The sequence below is a fragment of the Corvus hawaiiensis genome, chromosome 2 (genome assembly GCF_020740725.1).
Source record: "Corvus hawaiiensis isolate bCorHaw1 chromosome 2, bCorHaw1.pri.cur, whole genome shotgun sequence".
Taxonomy (NCBI): Eukaryota; Metazoa; Chordata; class Aves; order Passeriformes; family Corvidae; genus Corvus; species Corvus hawaiiensis.
Genome location: NC_063214.1, coordinates 93263071 through 93279826, shown reverse-complemented (window position 1 = coordinate 93279826; position 16756 = coordinate 93263071). Strand labels below are relative to the sequence as shown.

Sequence of the window (16756 nt, the reverse complement as noted above, 5' to 3'; positions counted from 1 at the left end):
TGACGATCAACCACAAAAGCACATACGCAAATCTTCTCAAATCTACTTAACACTTTGACCCTCCAAAAGTCTCATACTCAGTGGCAAACCAGTTCTTCACAAGCCATAGGCTGCACTGACACACCTACAAACATCTCAGGCTATGCCATGGGTCATGACAGCTCCCCTGTGGGTACACTGCTTATCTGCACAAGTGTAACAAGTCTGATGCAGTCAGGCTGCTCCAGCCGATGGCACACTCAGTGGAGCTGGCAACTGCAGGGGCAGAAAATGCAAAAGAGCAAGAAGGCAGTGGGTGGGCTGCAAAACAGCCATTTCTAGGGCCACAGTCATTTCAGAGTCCCAAAGCAGCAGCTTAGTGCCCTGAAGCATTAGGACTGTCAGGTCTGCATCAAAGGCACAACAAAACATGCAGTACTATTTATTACCTTCCTAAAATAAAACGTTTTCATGATTATAGTAATGTAGGAAAGCCCTGCAGCATGGGGAGCGGGGAAGCATTCTCTGGACATGGTTTGTTTTTGGAACCTGAGGTAATGGAGACACTGTAAATAGATGTCTGATAAGAATCTGTCACCATATTAATCAGAATCCCTGCAAGCTGTAACTTAAAACACCTATCTTGCTTAACCACTAGAACTTAAAGGGACAACACTCTTATTTTCAGGCACATTTTGCATTCATTCAATTAGTGTCAAGCAACTGAGGAGTTGTTCAATGCTATAACAAATATAGCAGTACATTAATTGTTACTCTTCAGGTAAGTAATATTCCACAGCTAATCACTGCTCACTTTGAATCAGATATTTCTTTAGAGTATTTTTTTACATTAGAAAAAGAAGTTGAAGTCTCTTTCATTTGAAAATTGTGTGGGGACATAGTGTTAGAATTTAATATAAAACCAATGTCTTTATGCAAGATTTTATGTACATTATTATAATAAGTTCTTCAAAAACCAAATTTTTACTGTCACAATAATCAAAGCCAAAGCTTAGATGTGTTTTATTTTACATTTCTCATCCACATACATTAATTCTGGCTTCCAGTTCTGTGACCTGAGTAGTTGCCTTGGTCAAGAAGGGGAAGGGAAAAGCACTTCATTGCAATTAACCTGCAACATTCTGTACTTCTGAAGAATAAAAGTCTCACTGTATAAACAGTACAGTTTCTGTCAGGACTGCAATAAACTAGGCCACTGGATTCAATCCTCAAGTTTCCTTGACCTACTAAACTTACAGTAGTTTCAATGTTTGCTCCTTTCTGCCTGCTAATTTATTGTTGCAAAAAAAAAAAAAACCAAACCTATATTAAAAGTTCTGCTGCTTCACAGCCTTTATGAGAAATTAGTAAGCAGAAAATGCAGCACTATAATTAGAAATGGAAGCAAGCGAATAAAGCTCAGATTCACATCTGTATGTTTTACACCTGAGATCCTCATTCACACCCAGCTCTAGTTACAGTAGAAACTCTTTCCTCTCCTTCTGAAGATTTTCTCACTGCTGCTTGCAGGGACATGGTTCAGTCCCTTCAGTATTTCAGCCAAGTAACCTAGAGCAGGGGTTATATACGGACATTTCAAGAATCGTTTGTCCTTAGAATGAGTACACAGACTTATCAGAAGAGGAACAAGTGCTTTTCATTCCCTTCTATTCCTCTGCTAGTGAATTCCTACTTGCCCAGGAATGAGGCAATCCATGTAAGTATCTTATTTATTTGGTAACACTGTACGTTCCTGTTCATGTCCTTCCCCTAAAGTATGGTATAGCATGTAACCACAAGGTCTCACTGAGTATCTTTATAAACCTGGGAATCAGTAATTTAACAGACTCGTGGATATGGGTGAAAAAGGGGAGACCAGGCAATTATTCCTCATAGGCTGAACTGTAAAGGGCCAGAGAAGCAAGTAATAAATAAACAATCTCGTTTGTAAAGGACATTCCAAGGTCATTTGCTCCAACTACCTTCTCAAAGGAGGGCTGACTTTTAAGTCAGACCCAAGCAATCCTTACATGAGTCAGTCGCTGCAGAAAACGACAGGGAACTCAACACTGGTGTGTGTTTTTGCACTGTGACACAGAGCAAATTACTCTCTGTAGTTCAAAGGCCAATGAAATGTGAAAAGAACAGGGTAGATTTACTCCAAGGGGATGCAGAGATTGCAGGAGCTCCAAGGTTCTCAGCAGCACTGCTGGGATGGGACAGGCTTTATGGCTTACAGCAGCTGAGACCCTACATGGCAGCAGAGAGCCCTTCTGGCTCAGCCGGGATGTTACTGCTGTACACAATTCTGTCAGCAATTACAAAGTATGCTTAGAGTCAAAAATGGACAGAACATTTTAAAGATAACTCATTTTCTATCGTGCTGTTTGAGGGCAAAAATACTTTGTGTTTCCTCTTCTGTTCTGCACCCACTCAGGGGCCACTGCACAAATGAAAATGAATAGGCTGTTAGTGCTGTGGGAAGCACTGGTCTGCTGGTGGCAGGCACTGGCATGTGGTGGGTCCACTGACCCTCCAGCAGACCCACCATGCCCTTTCCTTTGTGTCCTGGATGCAGCAGGTCCAAATCAGTATTTTCATAAACACTGCCACAACTTTTTCCATGTACAGTTTAGCCACACGTTTTTCGTTCAGAAACCCTTTAAGTATTTGATCATAGGATGTCAAGGACATTTGGCTTAAGAGGTGGAGGAAACTGGAAACCACACAAATGCTATGAATAGAAGCTATGAAAAGAGATGGCACATTTATGAACTCGGTCAAAGTGGATGCATATGGTGCTTTATTTAGGCTCATATCAGAGGAAGAAACCCAGGCAATCTTTAGCTCTTTACTTACATTAAAGTTCCAACCCCTGTTGTTTCATGGCATATTCCTATTTTTATACTACTGAAATCAGTATAAGTATAATCATCACCTGTAAGTTTCCTTGTAAATCGCCTCCCAGCCCCTGAAAACCTTATACTGGCATGACTATGATATTAAACCTATCTTCACTTGCCTAGAAGATAATAATCAGGTGAGGTATTATCAAGTATTAGTGATACTCAGCAGTAACATCTGAGCTTGCAGAAAAAGCTCTGCTCCTATTGCTTGAATGACTCATATTTGCCACTAGAACAATACAAATTCATTAAAGAAAGTCGGCTTTAAAAATATTACTTGGAACCAGAGCAAAACATTTAAGCATATCAAATGTCATAAAGGCTCTTTCTAATGTTGAAGTTGTTACAGTATAAACAGAATGAAGAGAGAGGCTGTGCTCTTTTTTTACTGAAGACCAAGAGTGGAAAACCAGAAGTGAAAATATTTCTATCTGTTGGAAGTGGGAAGAAAAATATTATTTTATACATAATGATGCATACAGAGAACATTGTAACACACAGGCACACGTATCAAGATACTAAACTATAGGATTATATCACCATAGGACTGAAAATTTTACATTCACCCAATCTTTATTGTGCCTGTAATCCAGCAGGAGTTTGCCTTAATGATATATACATTGTCTTCATTGAATGGTACTTACTGGCTGCTCACATGACTAACTTTTAAAGATAGGTTCACAATATATTGGCATCAAAAGTGAAGCCAGCTCATGAAGTTCCCTGCTACCACTCCCACACCTTCCCTGCCACCACTGCCCCTACAGCACCATGGGCCACTCCTCACCCATGCCATTATGACTAGTTGAAAGGTCACATGAGGACACAGGTCACCAAAGTGACCTGGGTTAAAAATAAGCCCACTGAAAATACAAGTGAATATTTTTAACTTGGAACATTTCAAGGATATGGCTTATGATGTGATGCCATGAGCAGTTTTAGTGACACAGCTGGTGTGGTGGCAAGCTGAGAGAATGGGGTGGAAGCGGGAGGGAAGAGGCCGGAAATCCTCAAGCCAGTAACTCTGCCATGCACTGTGGAACAATGCCACATGGCAAGGTTTGCAAAATCTGATCCTCTCTCCAATTTCCTTTGGCATTCTTACTTGGATGCTATGATTACTGAAGTTTGGGGTACTTACGCCATGATGCCCGAGAGATGAAACATTTCAGCTGTTATGTATGACAAGTAACTGTACAGGAAGACAAAGAGTGGCTCAATCACTCGGATTTTATGGGTGAAACGGGTGGTAAAGGCTGCTACAAATCCCAAAAGGATTCCAATCAATACTCCACCGATCCCCACTATAAAGAAGTTAGCAATCCCAGCGAATATGTCAATAACCTTAATTGTGCGCATCTGGCAGAAAGACTTGAACAAATTGTACAGGACCTATGAGGAAAAAGAAAGCACATTATCTTTTTGAACTATTCTCAATTTCCCTTCATGCCATTATGTTCCTCTGCTTAAAAGTTGAACTTGAATTTCTCTATCTACCTTGAATTCACTTTTTAGATATGCTGTTATTTATCTCTGGCATAGTATTTGTCATCCATATATACTGGGGAGATAGACAAAGACAGATAAATATAACTACTCCCATTTTTGCAAATGGGACAGATTTCTTAACCTGTGCCACTCTGGGGGCCAGGAGGATAAATCTATCTAATTCTTCTTTAATTCTTCATTTATTTACAGAGCTTCTAATTTCTCCACAAATGTCCATTTCAGATTTTCCCCAGATTAAAAGAAATAAAACAGAAGGAGAAAAAAAACCCACCAGTTTCACAACCAGTGAAAAATCAGGTTATTTTCAAATCTGTTTGATCTACATGACACTGAGAGGTAGAGTACTGAACTAGACCACAGATTCATCTAAACTGGTGGGATGGGAGAGGGTGTAGGGGGAGCTGGGAACAGACAGTGAGCACCTCAAGGAGTAAAAGAAACATGGTATTCATGAAGCCATCTCTCTTGCTCAAAATTATCGACCACTAAGAATCCAATATTTCTAGAGATTTGGATTTCATTGCCATTAAAAAAACTGTTTCCAGGTGTTTGCCAAGTTTAATTTTCAAAGTGTTTATAACCATCCTCCAAAACAAACTAGGTCAATGGGATTATCACGTTTTCTTAGCCAGAGACCCTTTTTGTTTTATACAGGAAACAGTACAACCTAAAGTCCACATTTCTCTAATATCCGGTATTTTAGTTTCTCCAAAACAGAAAACAGTGGAATCAGTTACTCATAAAGAAACCTTAAAGCATTGCCCCATCTGCAGACTCACCTGGGAGATTCAACCCTTCCCTGGTGCTGCATGTATGCTCCCAGCCCTGCAGTACCAGGATGGCTACACTGTCCCCTTGTACAGAGCTAACTTTGGTCACAGGCACCTATTCCCACCACAGTGAGTTCACAGGCTAAGCCAGTGAAGACCAGTCATCTTAGCTTGCAGGAGTTAAACCTCTGCTTTCTTTCTGGACTTCTTAGTAAACCAAACAGGTTTCTCTATCAGGAATGCTATTTGAGAGAATAATGTTTTATCAGTACTTGCATTGTGCTAACAAAGTAGGTGGTTGAGTAGTGGCTGTGGAAGGATTTCTGATGTTTGCAGTCTAGTTCTCTCTCACAGGACAGAACATAAGCTGTTCAGCACTTCTTAGTCAAAACTGGGTAAGTCTTACAGAACTAAGAGTTTAATGCAAAGACAAGGCTTATTATGGGTCGTTTGGGCTAAGTGAAAGAACTGAAACAGAAAAGAAAAAATATATTCCAGAGCAAGCATGAAAATAGAAGGTTAAATGAAACCTAGAATAGTTACCAGTAATTTTCATTACAAAGCAGCAAATACAATAATAGCAGGATTATGATTCTATTTATTTGATAACAGTGATCTCTCAGGATGAGTCCACTTGGGAGAAGTCTCCTTTTTCATCTGGACAAACCCCCTGCTTCTCTGAGGCAGACTCCCAGCCTTTTTGACCCATTCCATGTTACTGTGTACTGTGCAGGACAAGAAAACAATGTCATAGGCTCCACAGTTTTTCCACCTGTTTTGATTTGCGGACCTTATGGATTTGCATGGAGAGAAGTATACCAGAATTAAACCTACTGACAGTAGGAGTGCCTTTGCTGGTCACTTTACAAGGTCCTCTTGTTCCACAGACTCCCAGGACTCCTTGAATCACAGACTGAAGAATACTGTTGACTTGAGTTGTGTGCAAGGAGTTTCCCTGAGTCACCTGTTGAAACTTGGGACGATCCCAGAGTTGTGTTTTTCTCTAAGACACCTGCAGAATTTGACCTGGCAGAATACTCTCTTGGTACGTATTACAGAAGCTGACTATTTTCTTTAATTTGAGTTTTAAATAGCATTTTTTACATTTTAAAAAATAACTATATAAATATATACAAGGCTAGCCTCTAAAGTAAGAGAACTGCAAGGTTCTTGTAAAGAAGCAGAGAATTTTATCTATCCAAGGCTTTCCATAGCGTCACCTCATCTTCACAGCAAAGTATACCCCCGGCAAATAGAATGGAGCCTGTTGCTCCACATGGAGACATCTTCATAAATAACAAGTCTAATGCCATAAGTTATTTGAAAGAAGAAAAGCAATTTTCTCCTTTGTACCTCAGCCATGGTAAAAGCAGCAGCTATGACTATGGAATGTAATGAACATGATTTTAACCTCATTCCCATTGTTGTTTATTTACACTGTTGCACATGAGATCAAAATCAGGTTCGTTTCCCATTCACTCTACAGCAGTTAAGTTTTACTGAGCTTTCTCTAAACTTCCAAGTGCATTAAACACCAACTCCGGTGACATTTTTAATGCATTTGGTATGAGAACAGGGGAATTTTTTGACGTTCAAGATTTCCATTAACTCAATAGCCTTCAGCTGAACTCACTGAAGGTCACACCAAGCAATATTAGTCACTGATCACTTTTTAATCTTGTCTCAGAGTATCTCTGAAATACTAATTGCTTATTTTCCTCAGTTCTCAGTTATTAAGTTTTTAATTCTAAAATTACTTTAAAGCACTCTAAAATAATGTTGTCAGCAGAGGCAGAATACAGAGTATTTCTGTAATGTTTTCTAACATGGGAATAATATTATTATAATGATGCTGGCTCCTTCTTTCTGATTTTAAGCCCAGAATTGGAGTTTGAACTGCTAACACTCAGCTGTGATCTTACCATTTAATATCACCTTGCTAGTTATGTCTGACAGCTTTTTGATAAAGTACCAACTCTGATCAAGAATCCAATTGTCAAACATTGTCCTCTGCCAAATTCAAGCTCCAAAATTCCACCAGTGGGGGAAATGGAACATTCAAATGCACAGACATATTGCAAAAACTATTAGGTATGAAAGACCATCTGAAAAATGCAGCAGAACTGATATTCTTGAGAAAACACACCTTTCTTTCTATACAAGATGAAGGTATAGTAGCACCTTCCCTGAAAAGGAAAGCATAGGTGACACTGCTATTCTAATAAAAGCACCTTTAGTAAAGCCACCCTGTTTTGCACAGCCTATCTGCGTAACCCCAGGTTTTTGATACTGCAGTGGCCATAGGAGTTAGGCGGCTTCCATGGAAGGCCAACCTACATTCAACTCCCATCCTACTTCATCCCCACATCCCACTTCAGGTCCTGCCAGGGGAGGTAGGACTCAAGGGCTCCAGCAGATGAAAGCTGAAAGGTTCTGAGCTCTGCTGGTCATGGGTTTTATCAGCTCCCCCTGTGAAACAGGGGCAGAGGAAGGGAGAGTACATAACATCACCTCCTCAGAGCACATGGCTGAGAGCCCAGCAACGGCTGCTCCAGCAGCACCTGCTATGGGAAGGGAAGGCAAGGTCCTCTAAGGGCAGCCCCAGGAATCTGTGTGACGGCCTGGGTCACATTTTAGGTATAATCACATGATTGCAGGTGTGCAAAAACATAACAAGGAACTATTAGCAGACCAATTCTGTGCATGTGGAAACAACTTGATCTCTGTCCAAGTGCTACCTTCAAGCGATAGGAAGTAAGACCAAAGGTACTTTACATTCCTTTCTCTCCTTCATAAATATATGTAAGGCCAGTGCATTACTGGACTGTCCCTAAAGACTCCTCAGGTTATCTTCCCTCTGTTAGGGCATCTGGGGAGGTAGGCCATAAGGAAACCTCCAGAGAAGGCAATAATGATGCCTACAGGAAAGCTACACATTAAATTGCCATGCCAGCCCCTATAAAAATGGTGGTTTAGAGAAAGTTGCCTTTGGGAAATAGCACATATGAATATGCCAGTGATCAGGATGAAGGGATTTCCTAGCAAATCATGCAGTACTAATTGCTGCTCCAGTGGCTGACTTTGTGATTGAAAAAAGTGATTTTGTTTGGAAAAATCCACCAAACAACAAGTTTTAAATAACTAGAGCTTTTCCCCCTAGAAAAAAATCTTGTATGAAGAGACATCGCACAAGTGGCCATTAAGAGTGACTAGAGACAGACCCTGCTACGGCTGAACTGCTAAGCCTTTTGAAACTCAGTATGTACACCTATTTATTTACAGGACTGGCTTAAGTATCATTTTAGCATTGGCAGGCAGTTCCAACTATAAGCTAATGAGAAAAGCTAGGCTTTAAGGCAAGCCCATAAGAGGAGATGCAATTCAGCTGACTGGATAGCAACAGATTCAGGTAAAGCATGCAGTGTAAGTGAAAAAATAATATAGTATTCCCACAGACACACAAGATTTTATCAATACCAGGCTCAGAATAAATGATGACATATACATGTGTTAAGGAGGTGAGGAAAAGTCCAAGAAAATGGAAAAACTGGTGAGGCAAAGTCCAAGAAAAGGGGAAAACAGAAGGACAATTGTGCATAGAATGGGACAGGAAGAAGAAGCCAGGGACAGAGACAGGAAAGTGCAGACCCAATTCACGAATCTTTCTGATCCTTCCAGCATATGAAAAACAGGGCCTCTATGCCTCACAAAACAGAAAGCATGCTAGGACATGGTTGGCATGGTCAGGATTTCAAGGCATGGATAAATGGGAGTAATGCCCTAGACACAGTGTCATCAGGTACAAATGAGGGACACTGCAGGGGATAATGGAATCTGCAGATTGCTGTCCTCAGGTCAGCACCACAATCCTAGTTCAGCTAGTTAATGATTAGAAATTACTGCCTCCAGGTGGCTGTCTTATCTGTAGCCTGGGATATATGTATTGGTGGTTTCAGGGCAGCTCCAAGTGGATGGGCATACGCAAAACATTAACCTCAGCCAGGTCCTGTGCTATCTCCATGATTTGCCATCCTCCCCATTAACACACTGTGACACCCACACTGGCCTGCTTCCTTTCCTGCCCAACATTTCTGCAGGTGAGGAAAACAGAGAGTTTCAAATTACAGAAGTAACAGAATTACAAAGATACAGAAACTAGAGTGATCAGGTAGTAAAATCCCTACAGTAAATATGCTACCATTACTCTCACGCAGTAAGACCACTGTGGTTTCTAAATCTAAAGTTTAAAGAATTAGATAGTCACATTAGCACTCCTTGACTTCCATCTATTAGCAAACTGTAATAAGCAGATACAAAGAGATACAATGGAGTGGCATGTAAACAATCATTCATCATTTTTATCAATTAATCATTTATCAAGTAACTTACCACAGTTATAGCATCATTCAGCAAAGACTCTCCAAACACCAGGATATAAAGCTGCTCATTGACATGGATATTTTCAAAGACGGCTAACACCGCCACGGGATCCACAGCTGAAATGAGGCTGCCAAAGAGCAAATTCTGCAGCAAAGTGATATCAGTCAAACCAAATGCACTGATCTGGCAAATTCCATAAAGGGAAATTCCAATGCCGATGGCATTCCAGAGTGTACCCACCACAGCATACCAGAATATGGTACCAAAGTTCTCAAAGAACAGACGAGTTGGCATAAAATATCCAGCGTCGAGTACAATGGGTGGTAACAGATACAAGAAAAATACGTCACTGTTCATTACAGGTGGGGACTTCTCCTCTGCTCCAAAAATAATCCCACCAAGAAGCAATCCAACCAGAATAAGGAGACAGCTTTCAGGTACTATTGAGGGCAACTTGTGATAGAGATGAAAGCCTTCAAAGGAAATTCAAACACAAGAAAGGGAAATGATTACTTGTACCGAATCCGTAAGATTATTCTGGATTCTGTTGTCTTTATTTCTATACTAAACAAACAGCGATTGCAGAGCAATTTCATTTTCGTTGCAAAGACTGAACTGGACATCCATAATGGGTCAAGGCAAATATGTTGGCTAGCACAGTTAATTCAGTTGATTTGGTGGAGAGACAAATTAATAGGTTGACATTCCACTTAAGAGCTAGGCTGGATGGAGCAACTGTGTGCAAGGGTTCTCTGTGAAACTGTGGGGTAATTTTTTAAATGTGGAATCCTCCAGAAACACAATCCAAATGCTTCTCTAGGGCAAATTACATTTAGATAGAGAAAAAAAATCATACTAACCACTTCTTCCTCTCTGGACAGCTTCACAAAGGAGTTTAAAGAGTACATTAATTTCATTTTTACTTTCAGAGTCTCAAAGCTAGTGAGGGGAACTAGCACATGTGACCTGCACCTAGTCACCCATGATCACTTCCCCTACAACAAGGAGGAAGCATTTACAGATACAATTATTATTTTTAGTGAAGCTGCCAAATTAATTTCACAAGAATCAACATGTTTTCCATAAAGTGACAGTAAGTTGTAGCCTGTATTATTATATTCATTCTTCTGTATCATATGAATTGTGGTAGAGTCAGGATTCTCTCACAAAAATCTATGCAAAGTACTGAAGAAATGAATTTTAAAAGGTTACAAATGCGGACTTAGAGGTTGAATGTTACTTAGCCTTCTAAAACTCTCAAAGCCATGCAGTTTTGATTTAAAGATTCTAGTTACTTATAGAAGTTGGCTGTTGTAAGGATAATTCTGGTAATGAATGGGAAAAGTTTTGAAGGAGCTTACTCTGGCCAATCTAATGGAATGATCAACCTTATGCACCAAGGTCACATTCCAGGTCCCAGCGATGCCAATCTTTTCCAGACTCCTCCTTATCTATATTTGGCCCACATAATTATATAGAAATTGATCCACACCCACGAGATCCCACAATCCCTGCCTGACTAAAAAGCATTTAAATTATTTTAAATGAGAGCTGCACGGAAACACTGGGTGTGGTAATAACGGGCGTCTATTTCAGTAAAACTATTTCAGTAAAAATCCCACCTGTAGTCGAAAGAGTTAAACTACTGCAGTCTTCATATAGTTTACATCCAGTTTCCCAGTTTTGGGGTTATGTATCTTGTAACACCTATTTTGTTAATTCTCCTTTCACCATAGATTTTTTTTCCAGTTAAAAGAAAGCCTGAACTTATAATTAGGAAAAACAAATTGTTAAGGAGCAAGAGGAAAGCTGTTTTAATCCACAGACTTTTTACTTATATATTCTGTAACTATTAAAACTATTTTTAAAATCAAGCACCTCAAGTTGCATTTTTTTTTCCTTTTTGAATGAACACAGACTGCTTTCAATAATTAGAAACACAGCCTATGTGACTCATTAGAAGGACTGCCAAATTCATTGCCATTCTTCAAAACCAGAATCACCAATGTCCTATTTTGGCAGAACAGGTAACGATCCTGGAAAAATCAAGAATTTGCAGTTGGAGACTTGACTCTTCACCTTTCAGCCTCTTCCATATAGACATTTTATGATTTATCTTAGTTTCTGCAGTGACAGAAATAGAATTCCTATTCAATGGTCAGGAAGTTTCCTCTGAGTAAGTAGGTTTTGCCAAAAGTTTTTTTAAACCCTTCAAAAGTAAATTTTAAATCATTTCCTCAATAAAAATTCAAGAGGAGGAAAATTTTGTAAATGCAGCTTTTGATGAAAACAAAAATAGTCCCAACCGCTTGTAATGCAATGGGAATGAAATGTCTACTGTGAGTAAAAAAATTAAAATCTTTTCTTTTCTCTTTACAAATCACTCTGGAAAGTTCATAGCCTGTCAGAGATTTGGGATTCCACCTCATTCTTAAAGGTAATGGAAAGTCTCCCACTAAGCTAAACATGCTTTTGATTCATGTAAACAGCATCAAAATTCTTGGAAGACTTCCTGCCTACGTGAAAAGTATCCAAGGGTGATTAGGGACAGGCTATGGTTCCTGATTTGAAGACAGAGAGCTAGGATTTAGAATCCAGTGCACATCAAGTCGTAGCAGATGCCCTGCAGGATGAGGGACATCTTCCCTTCTCTGCTGGATTCACAGCCACAGGGTCAGGAGCGCCGCGGGAGCAGATCCCCTGCAGTACAGAAATACTCAGACTTTCACGCTGAATGCAGGACTACAGCTGCTTTCTTCTCCTCTGACCCTATTCTTGGGCTTCAGATTATGCAGTGACTCAGCTTCAACAGCATGGAAGATGCTTATTGAGTAAACATCCTCCATATATCATGGCAAAAATGGCAGTAGGACACTTGCCTAAAGTGCAAGTTTGGTATGTTTCAAGTTAAAAGTCCTTAGAATCCCAGTTTCCTTTTTTTGGGGGGTGAATTCCAGTGCTTTCTGATGCTGGAAATGCCACTAAATGAGTACCTCTGAACAGCTTAAACCTTCTTTCAGGAGAGCAGGGTTGGAAGGGTATCAGCTCAATTGTCAGAAGAAACACCTCTCATGCATTTGTGATTAAACATAAAAGTAATGGGAATCTGGATCAGTTACACAACATTCTGTAGGTTTAGTAGCATAAAAATTAAGTAAAACTGGGCATTAAGTATACTAGTCTTACTACTTAGAGATTCCAGCATATTCAGGTGCAATGGTCCCATCTAATATACTCATGGAGTCCATCAGCACATGAGTAACGCACCTCTGGTATCAACACACAAAAGAAGAAATAAGTAGAGGTAGTTTTAAAATAATTCCATTCAAGGCAGTTTATTAGATTTTAAATTGTGCTCATGTCCTATACTGGAATAAAAAGCACCACGTTCTTAATGTCTTCGTGAAAATGTATCTTGTCAAAATGTTCAAGTTCTGCTTGGCAGCCTCAGGTTTTCCTTTTTTATGCTTTCTTGCTCCCTCTAAACCAAGCCTACAGTGACATGATCACAGGCAGGATCAGACAAACCTTTCAGGTAAATTCCCTATAAAAATTAGCAAATACTGGAACATTTCAGCTCTGGTGAAACTGCACTTCTGTGAAAAGATATTTGCTAAAAGATTCATAACTGGGTGCTGCAGTTGAGTTTTCTCTGGGATCTTTCACACACTGAGAGAGCTGTTATTACACAGGACCCTATCTTCTGAGCTCTTAACAGCTGAAAAGACCTTAGGGATCTGTTCATGAAGGTTTGATACTCGGCAGTGCCAAGCATAAGCATTCAGTGCCTAGCCCCAGAAAGGAATTTGTGATGCCAGATTAAGCACCGAAGTTTCCTGGGCAGTGCAGGAGTCTCGAGGTGGATTTCACGCTGCCTGGCATGTCAGGGGCAAGATGCCTGTGCTGCCCAGCAGGAAATGATGAGGAGAGGAATGCATCAGAGAGGCTCCTCTCTCAGAGGGCCGCTCTTGGGGCTACAGGCAGTGACATGGGCTGGGAAACCCATATTCATCCTTTTGAATCGAGACACATGTAGTAACCAGTAGGACATGGAAGAGGACCATTTAGGTATCTAGGCAGTTCAAAACTGCCTATCTGGGCTACCCTCAATAGAAAAGACGGCACAAACCAGTGAAAATTTGACATGGAACGTGACTTCGGAGCAATGGGAGCCTGACCTGGGAAGGTTTACCTGATGCACTCACTGGATAAGGAAGCACAGACAGAGCTCCAGGAGCAAGAACTGGATGTTCCTAATTCCAGTCCCGGAGTCAGGGCGCCTGCAGATAGGTGTGGTGAAGCTGAGAACTGCCACACCTAGGGCCGCTCCTGGATCTGGCCCTCATTGCTCCGAGCACACGCACTGACAACAGCATGTCCTAGATTAGCCACACTTGCTTTCATTTGGTGTAACTGAAAGTTTTTTAAAATTATATGCATTTTTCTTCAGCTGTGCTGTTTGCTTGCTTACTTACTAGAGTCACACTGGAAAATTAAAGTAGTCAGGCAACATTTTTTTTTGTTTTAACTCTTTACATGCCTATGCACTGGCAAAATATCATGATAGAATGTATAGTCTTCCAGAAATTATGTATTATTGTGTCTGTATGTGTATTTACATGTTTCAAATGGCTTACCTTTTAATGAAAACCTTTAATAAAACAGAAACTTTTTCAATAGTTTTAGCTTATTCAAGAGTTTTTGCTTTATCTAAACTCAGAAGCCAGAGCAATTTTCAGTACTCACCGGGCTAAGTTCTCTACCAGACTCCCTGTTTTCTGGTTATTACAGTTCATATTATATTTGAGTGTATCATATTTGAACTCTGTTCTGATTCTGCAAACACCTAAGTGCATACTTAAGACTAAGCATGCACCTTTAATGCATTAAGATATATGCATCAGGATACATGCCTGCTTAATGGCTGCAACACACAGTATTTCTGCAGGAAATAATGATGGCAGAACAAGTTACTTGGGTCAAGGATCAGGCCTCCAACCACAATGTTAGCCATGGCAGGAGGTGAGTACAAATTTTTGGGTTTTCAGAATCCTAATTACCTGATCACTGACGAATTTGTGACACAGTCTATTTAAATTTCACAAGCAGAGGTTAAAATTTTTAACTTTGATAAAAATATTTTGTCAGAACGAGCATGATGGTATTTTTTAAGGTAATCTGTGCTGCAAAGTCAGAGTTCTGAATGGAACAACTGTAGTGTGAGTAAACTTACTTATTTGGTCCCAGAGCTTTATTCCTTCCATTGTCCTCTAGGTAAGAAGACATAAAGTTCATAACTCATAGAGATTTACTGGAATTTAAATAGCTGTCTAGCACACCATTACCTGACATTTTTTAGACTATTATGATGTACACGTTTCTCTGTTTGGGACGTAGAAGTTAACTAAAAACATGATGTATAAGCTGCACGAAACTCATTGAAACTATGCAATGCAAATGTTTTCCACATGAGGGAAGAGGTGCCCTTCCTTACTCGTAAGAGTGCTGTCTTTTATATCTTTCTCGGGACATAAGTGAATGGTGGAAAATCAGAGTAAGAAGGAGGCATACTCTACCCTCATAAATATTTTCTTTTCATCGATCCGTTGTTCTGGTTTGAGACTGTCATTATATCCGGCGTTATTTTAAGAAAAAGAAGACCGTGCTCAAATGACAGCAGAGAGATCAAGAAAAAGTCAGTCATGCACCGGGTGAACTCCGGGTTTTACGGGCCTCGTAGTCCGGGGCTGACCCGTCTATTTTCTTCTCCGCACCTTTCCTAACTGAGAGAACCCCGACTCCTGCCAGCCAAATCCCGCCCGGACATCCCGCTCCGCGGAGGAGCATCAGCCCCCGCCCGCCCGCCCCGCGCCCCCCGCGGCGGCCGCGGACCGCCCCAGCCCGGCTGTGCGCGGCGGCCCCGGGAGCGGCGGCCGGCCAGGTACGGGCAGGGAGGGAGGGTCGCCCCACGGCCCCGCTCACCGATCTTGGCGAGGGAGGCCAGCAGGATCCAGAGGGTGATCTCGAACGGGATTTGCACGTGGGGGTAGTCCAGGGTGAAGACGTGAAGCCGCGTCTCCTCGAAAGCGGTGCCGCTGGGGCTCGGAGGGGTGCCGGTGCCCATCGCCGCGGCGCCGGGCAGCTGCCCTTCCGAGGTGGCCCGCGCCTCCGCCGCGCCGGCCGCCAGCGCCGCCAGCACCGGCAGCAGCGCGGGCAGCGGCAGCAGAGGCGCGGCGGGGCGCGGGGGACCGCGGCGGCTGCCCATGGCGTCCCCGCTCCGCTGCCCTACAGCCCCGCGCCGGCCGCCGCCACCATCCCCGCCGCCGCGGGCACCTGCCGCCGCCGCGGCCCCGCCGGCCCCGCCTCCTCCCCGGTGACTGGGCGAGTCCCGGCCCGGCGCCGCCGGCCGCCCGCAGCGCTCCGCTCCCCCCGGGCCGCCCCCGGGGCCGCCCCCGCGGGGCCAAGCCGCGGGGTAGCCCCGCCGCAGCCTCCCGGCCACCGCCCCCGCCGCCCCCGCCGCCCCCGGCTCCGGCCGGCCGCCGGCAGCCTCCGCGGCAGCGCCCGGAAGGGACCCTGGTCCTATGTCCAGGTCCCGGCCGCCGCCAGGTGCTGCGGTGTGAGGGGGAGCTCGGGCACCCCGGGACCAGCTCCTGCCCCTCAGCACCTGCGAGGATGAACGGGGCTGCACAGGTGTAGGCAGCGCCGAGGAGTGTTCCTTTAACTGCAGGTTACTCTAAGCGAGATACGTATGCAGTCATACAAATACATACATATATATTTATATAAACTAAAGTGTCAACACACTCTATATGGATACGCCTGTAGATACATATACAGTCTCTACATACGTATATCTAAAAGCAATTTATGGACTTTATATGTATGTATGTACATCTATACACATACATGTAAAAAAAATATATATATATGCATATGAATGCTTATATATATATGTATATAGTAATAAAGTATTTTTTACATATGAATATGTGTGTATGAACATATGTATTTTGCCATTACCAAATATAGAAAAGGTGTTTCTACCACAGATATGAAAGACAGCATTCTGTTCACACTAATTAAAACTCTCTTAATTTGGAGAGTTAAAAGACCACGCACTGTATACATATATGTATGTAGATTCATATATATGTATATCCATGTTCTAGAATATAGACATTTTATATTCTATATGTAGTTATACAGTATATT

At 42.0% G+C, this 16756-nt stretch overlaps 1 protein-coding gene across 1 annotated transcript in view; it reads right to left on the bottom strand.

Annotated features, from left to right (window-relative positions):
* LOC125337015 (sodium/hydrogen exchanger 2-like) overlaps positions 1 to 15824 on the bottom strand; it is a 36376-nt gene extending 20552 nt beyond the window's left edge. The window contains exons 1-3 of the mRNA XM_048326248.1: positions 15527 to 15824; positions 9554 to 10017; positions 4027 to 4277 (exon numbers count right to left, since the gene is read on the bottom strand). Coding sequence (XP_048182205.1) covers positions 4027 to 4277; positions 9554 to 10017; positions 15527 to 15809 — 998 coding nt within the window. The 5' untranslated portion in view covers positions 15810 to 15824. The remainder of the gene's footprint in view (positions 1 to 4026; positions 4278 to 9553; positions 10018 to 15526) is intronic.
* Between the last annotated feature and the right edge of the window lie 932 nt (positions 15825 to 16756).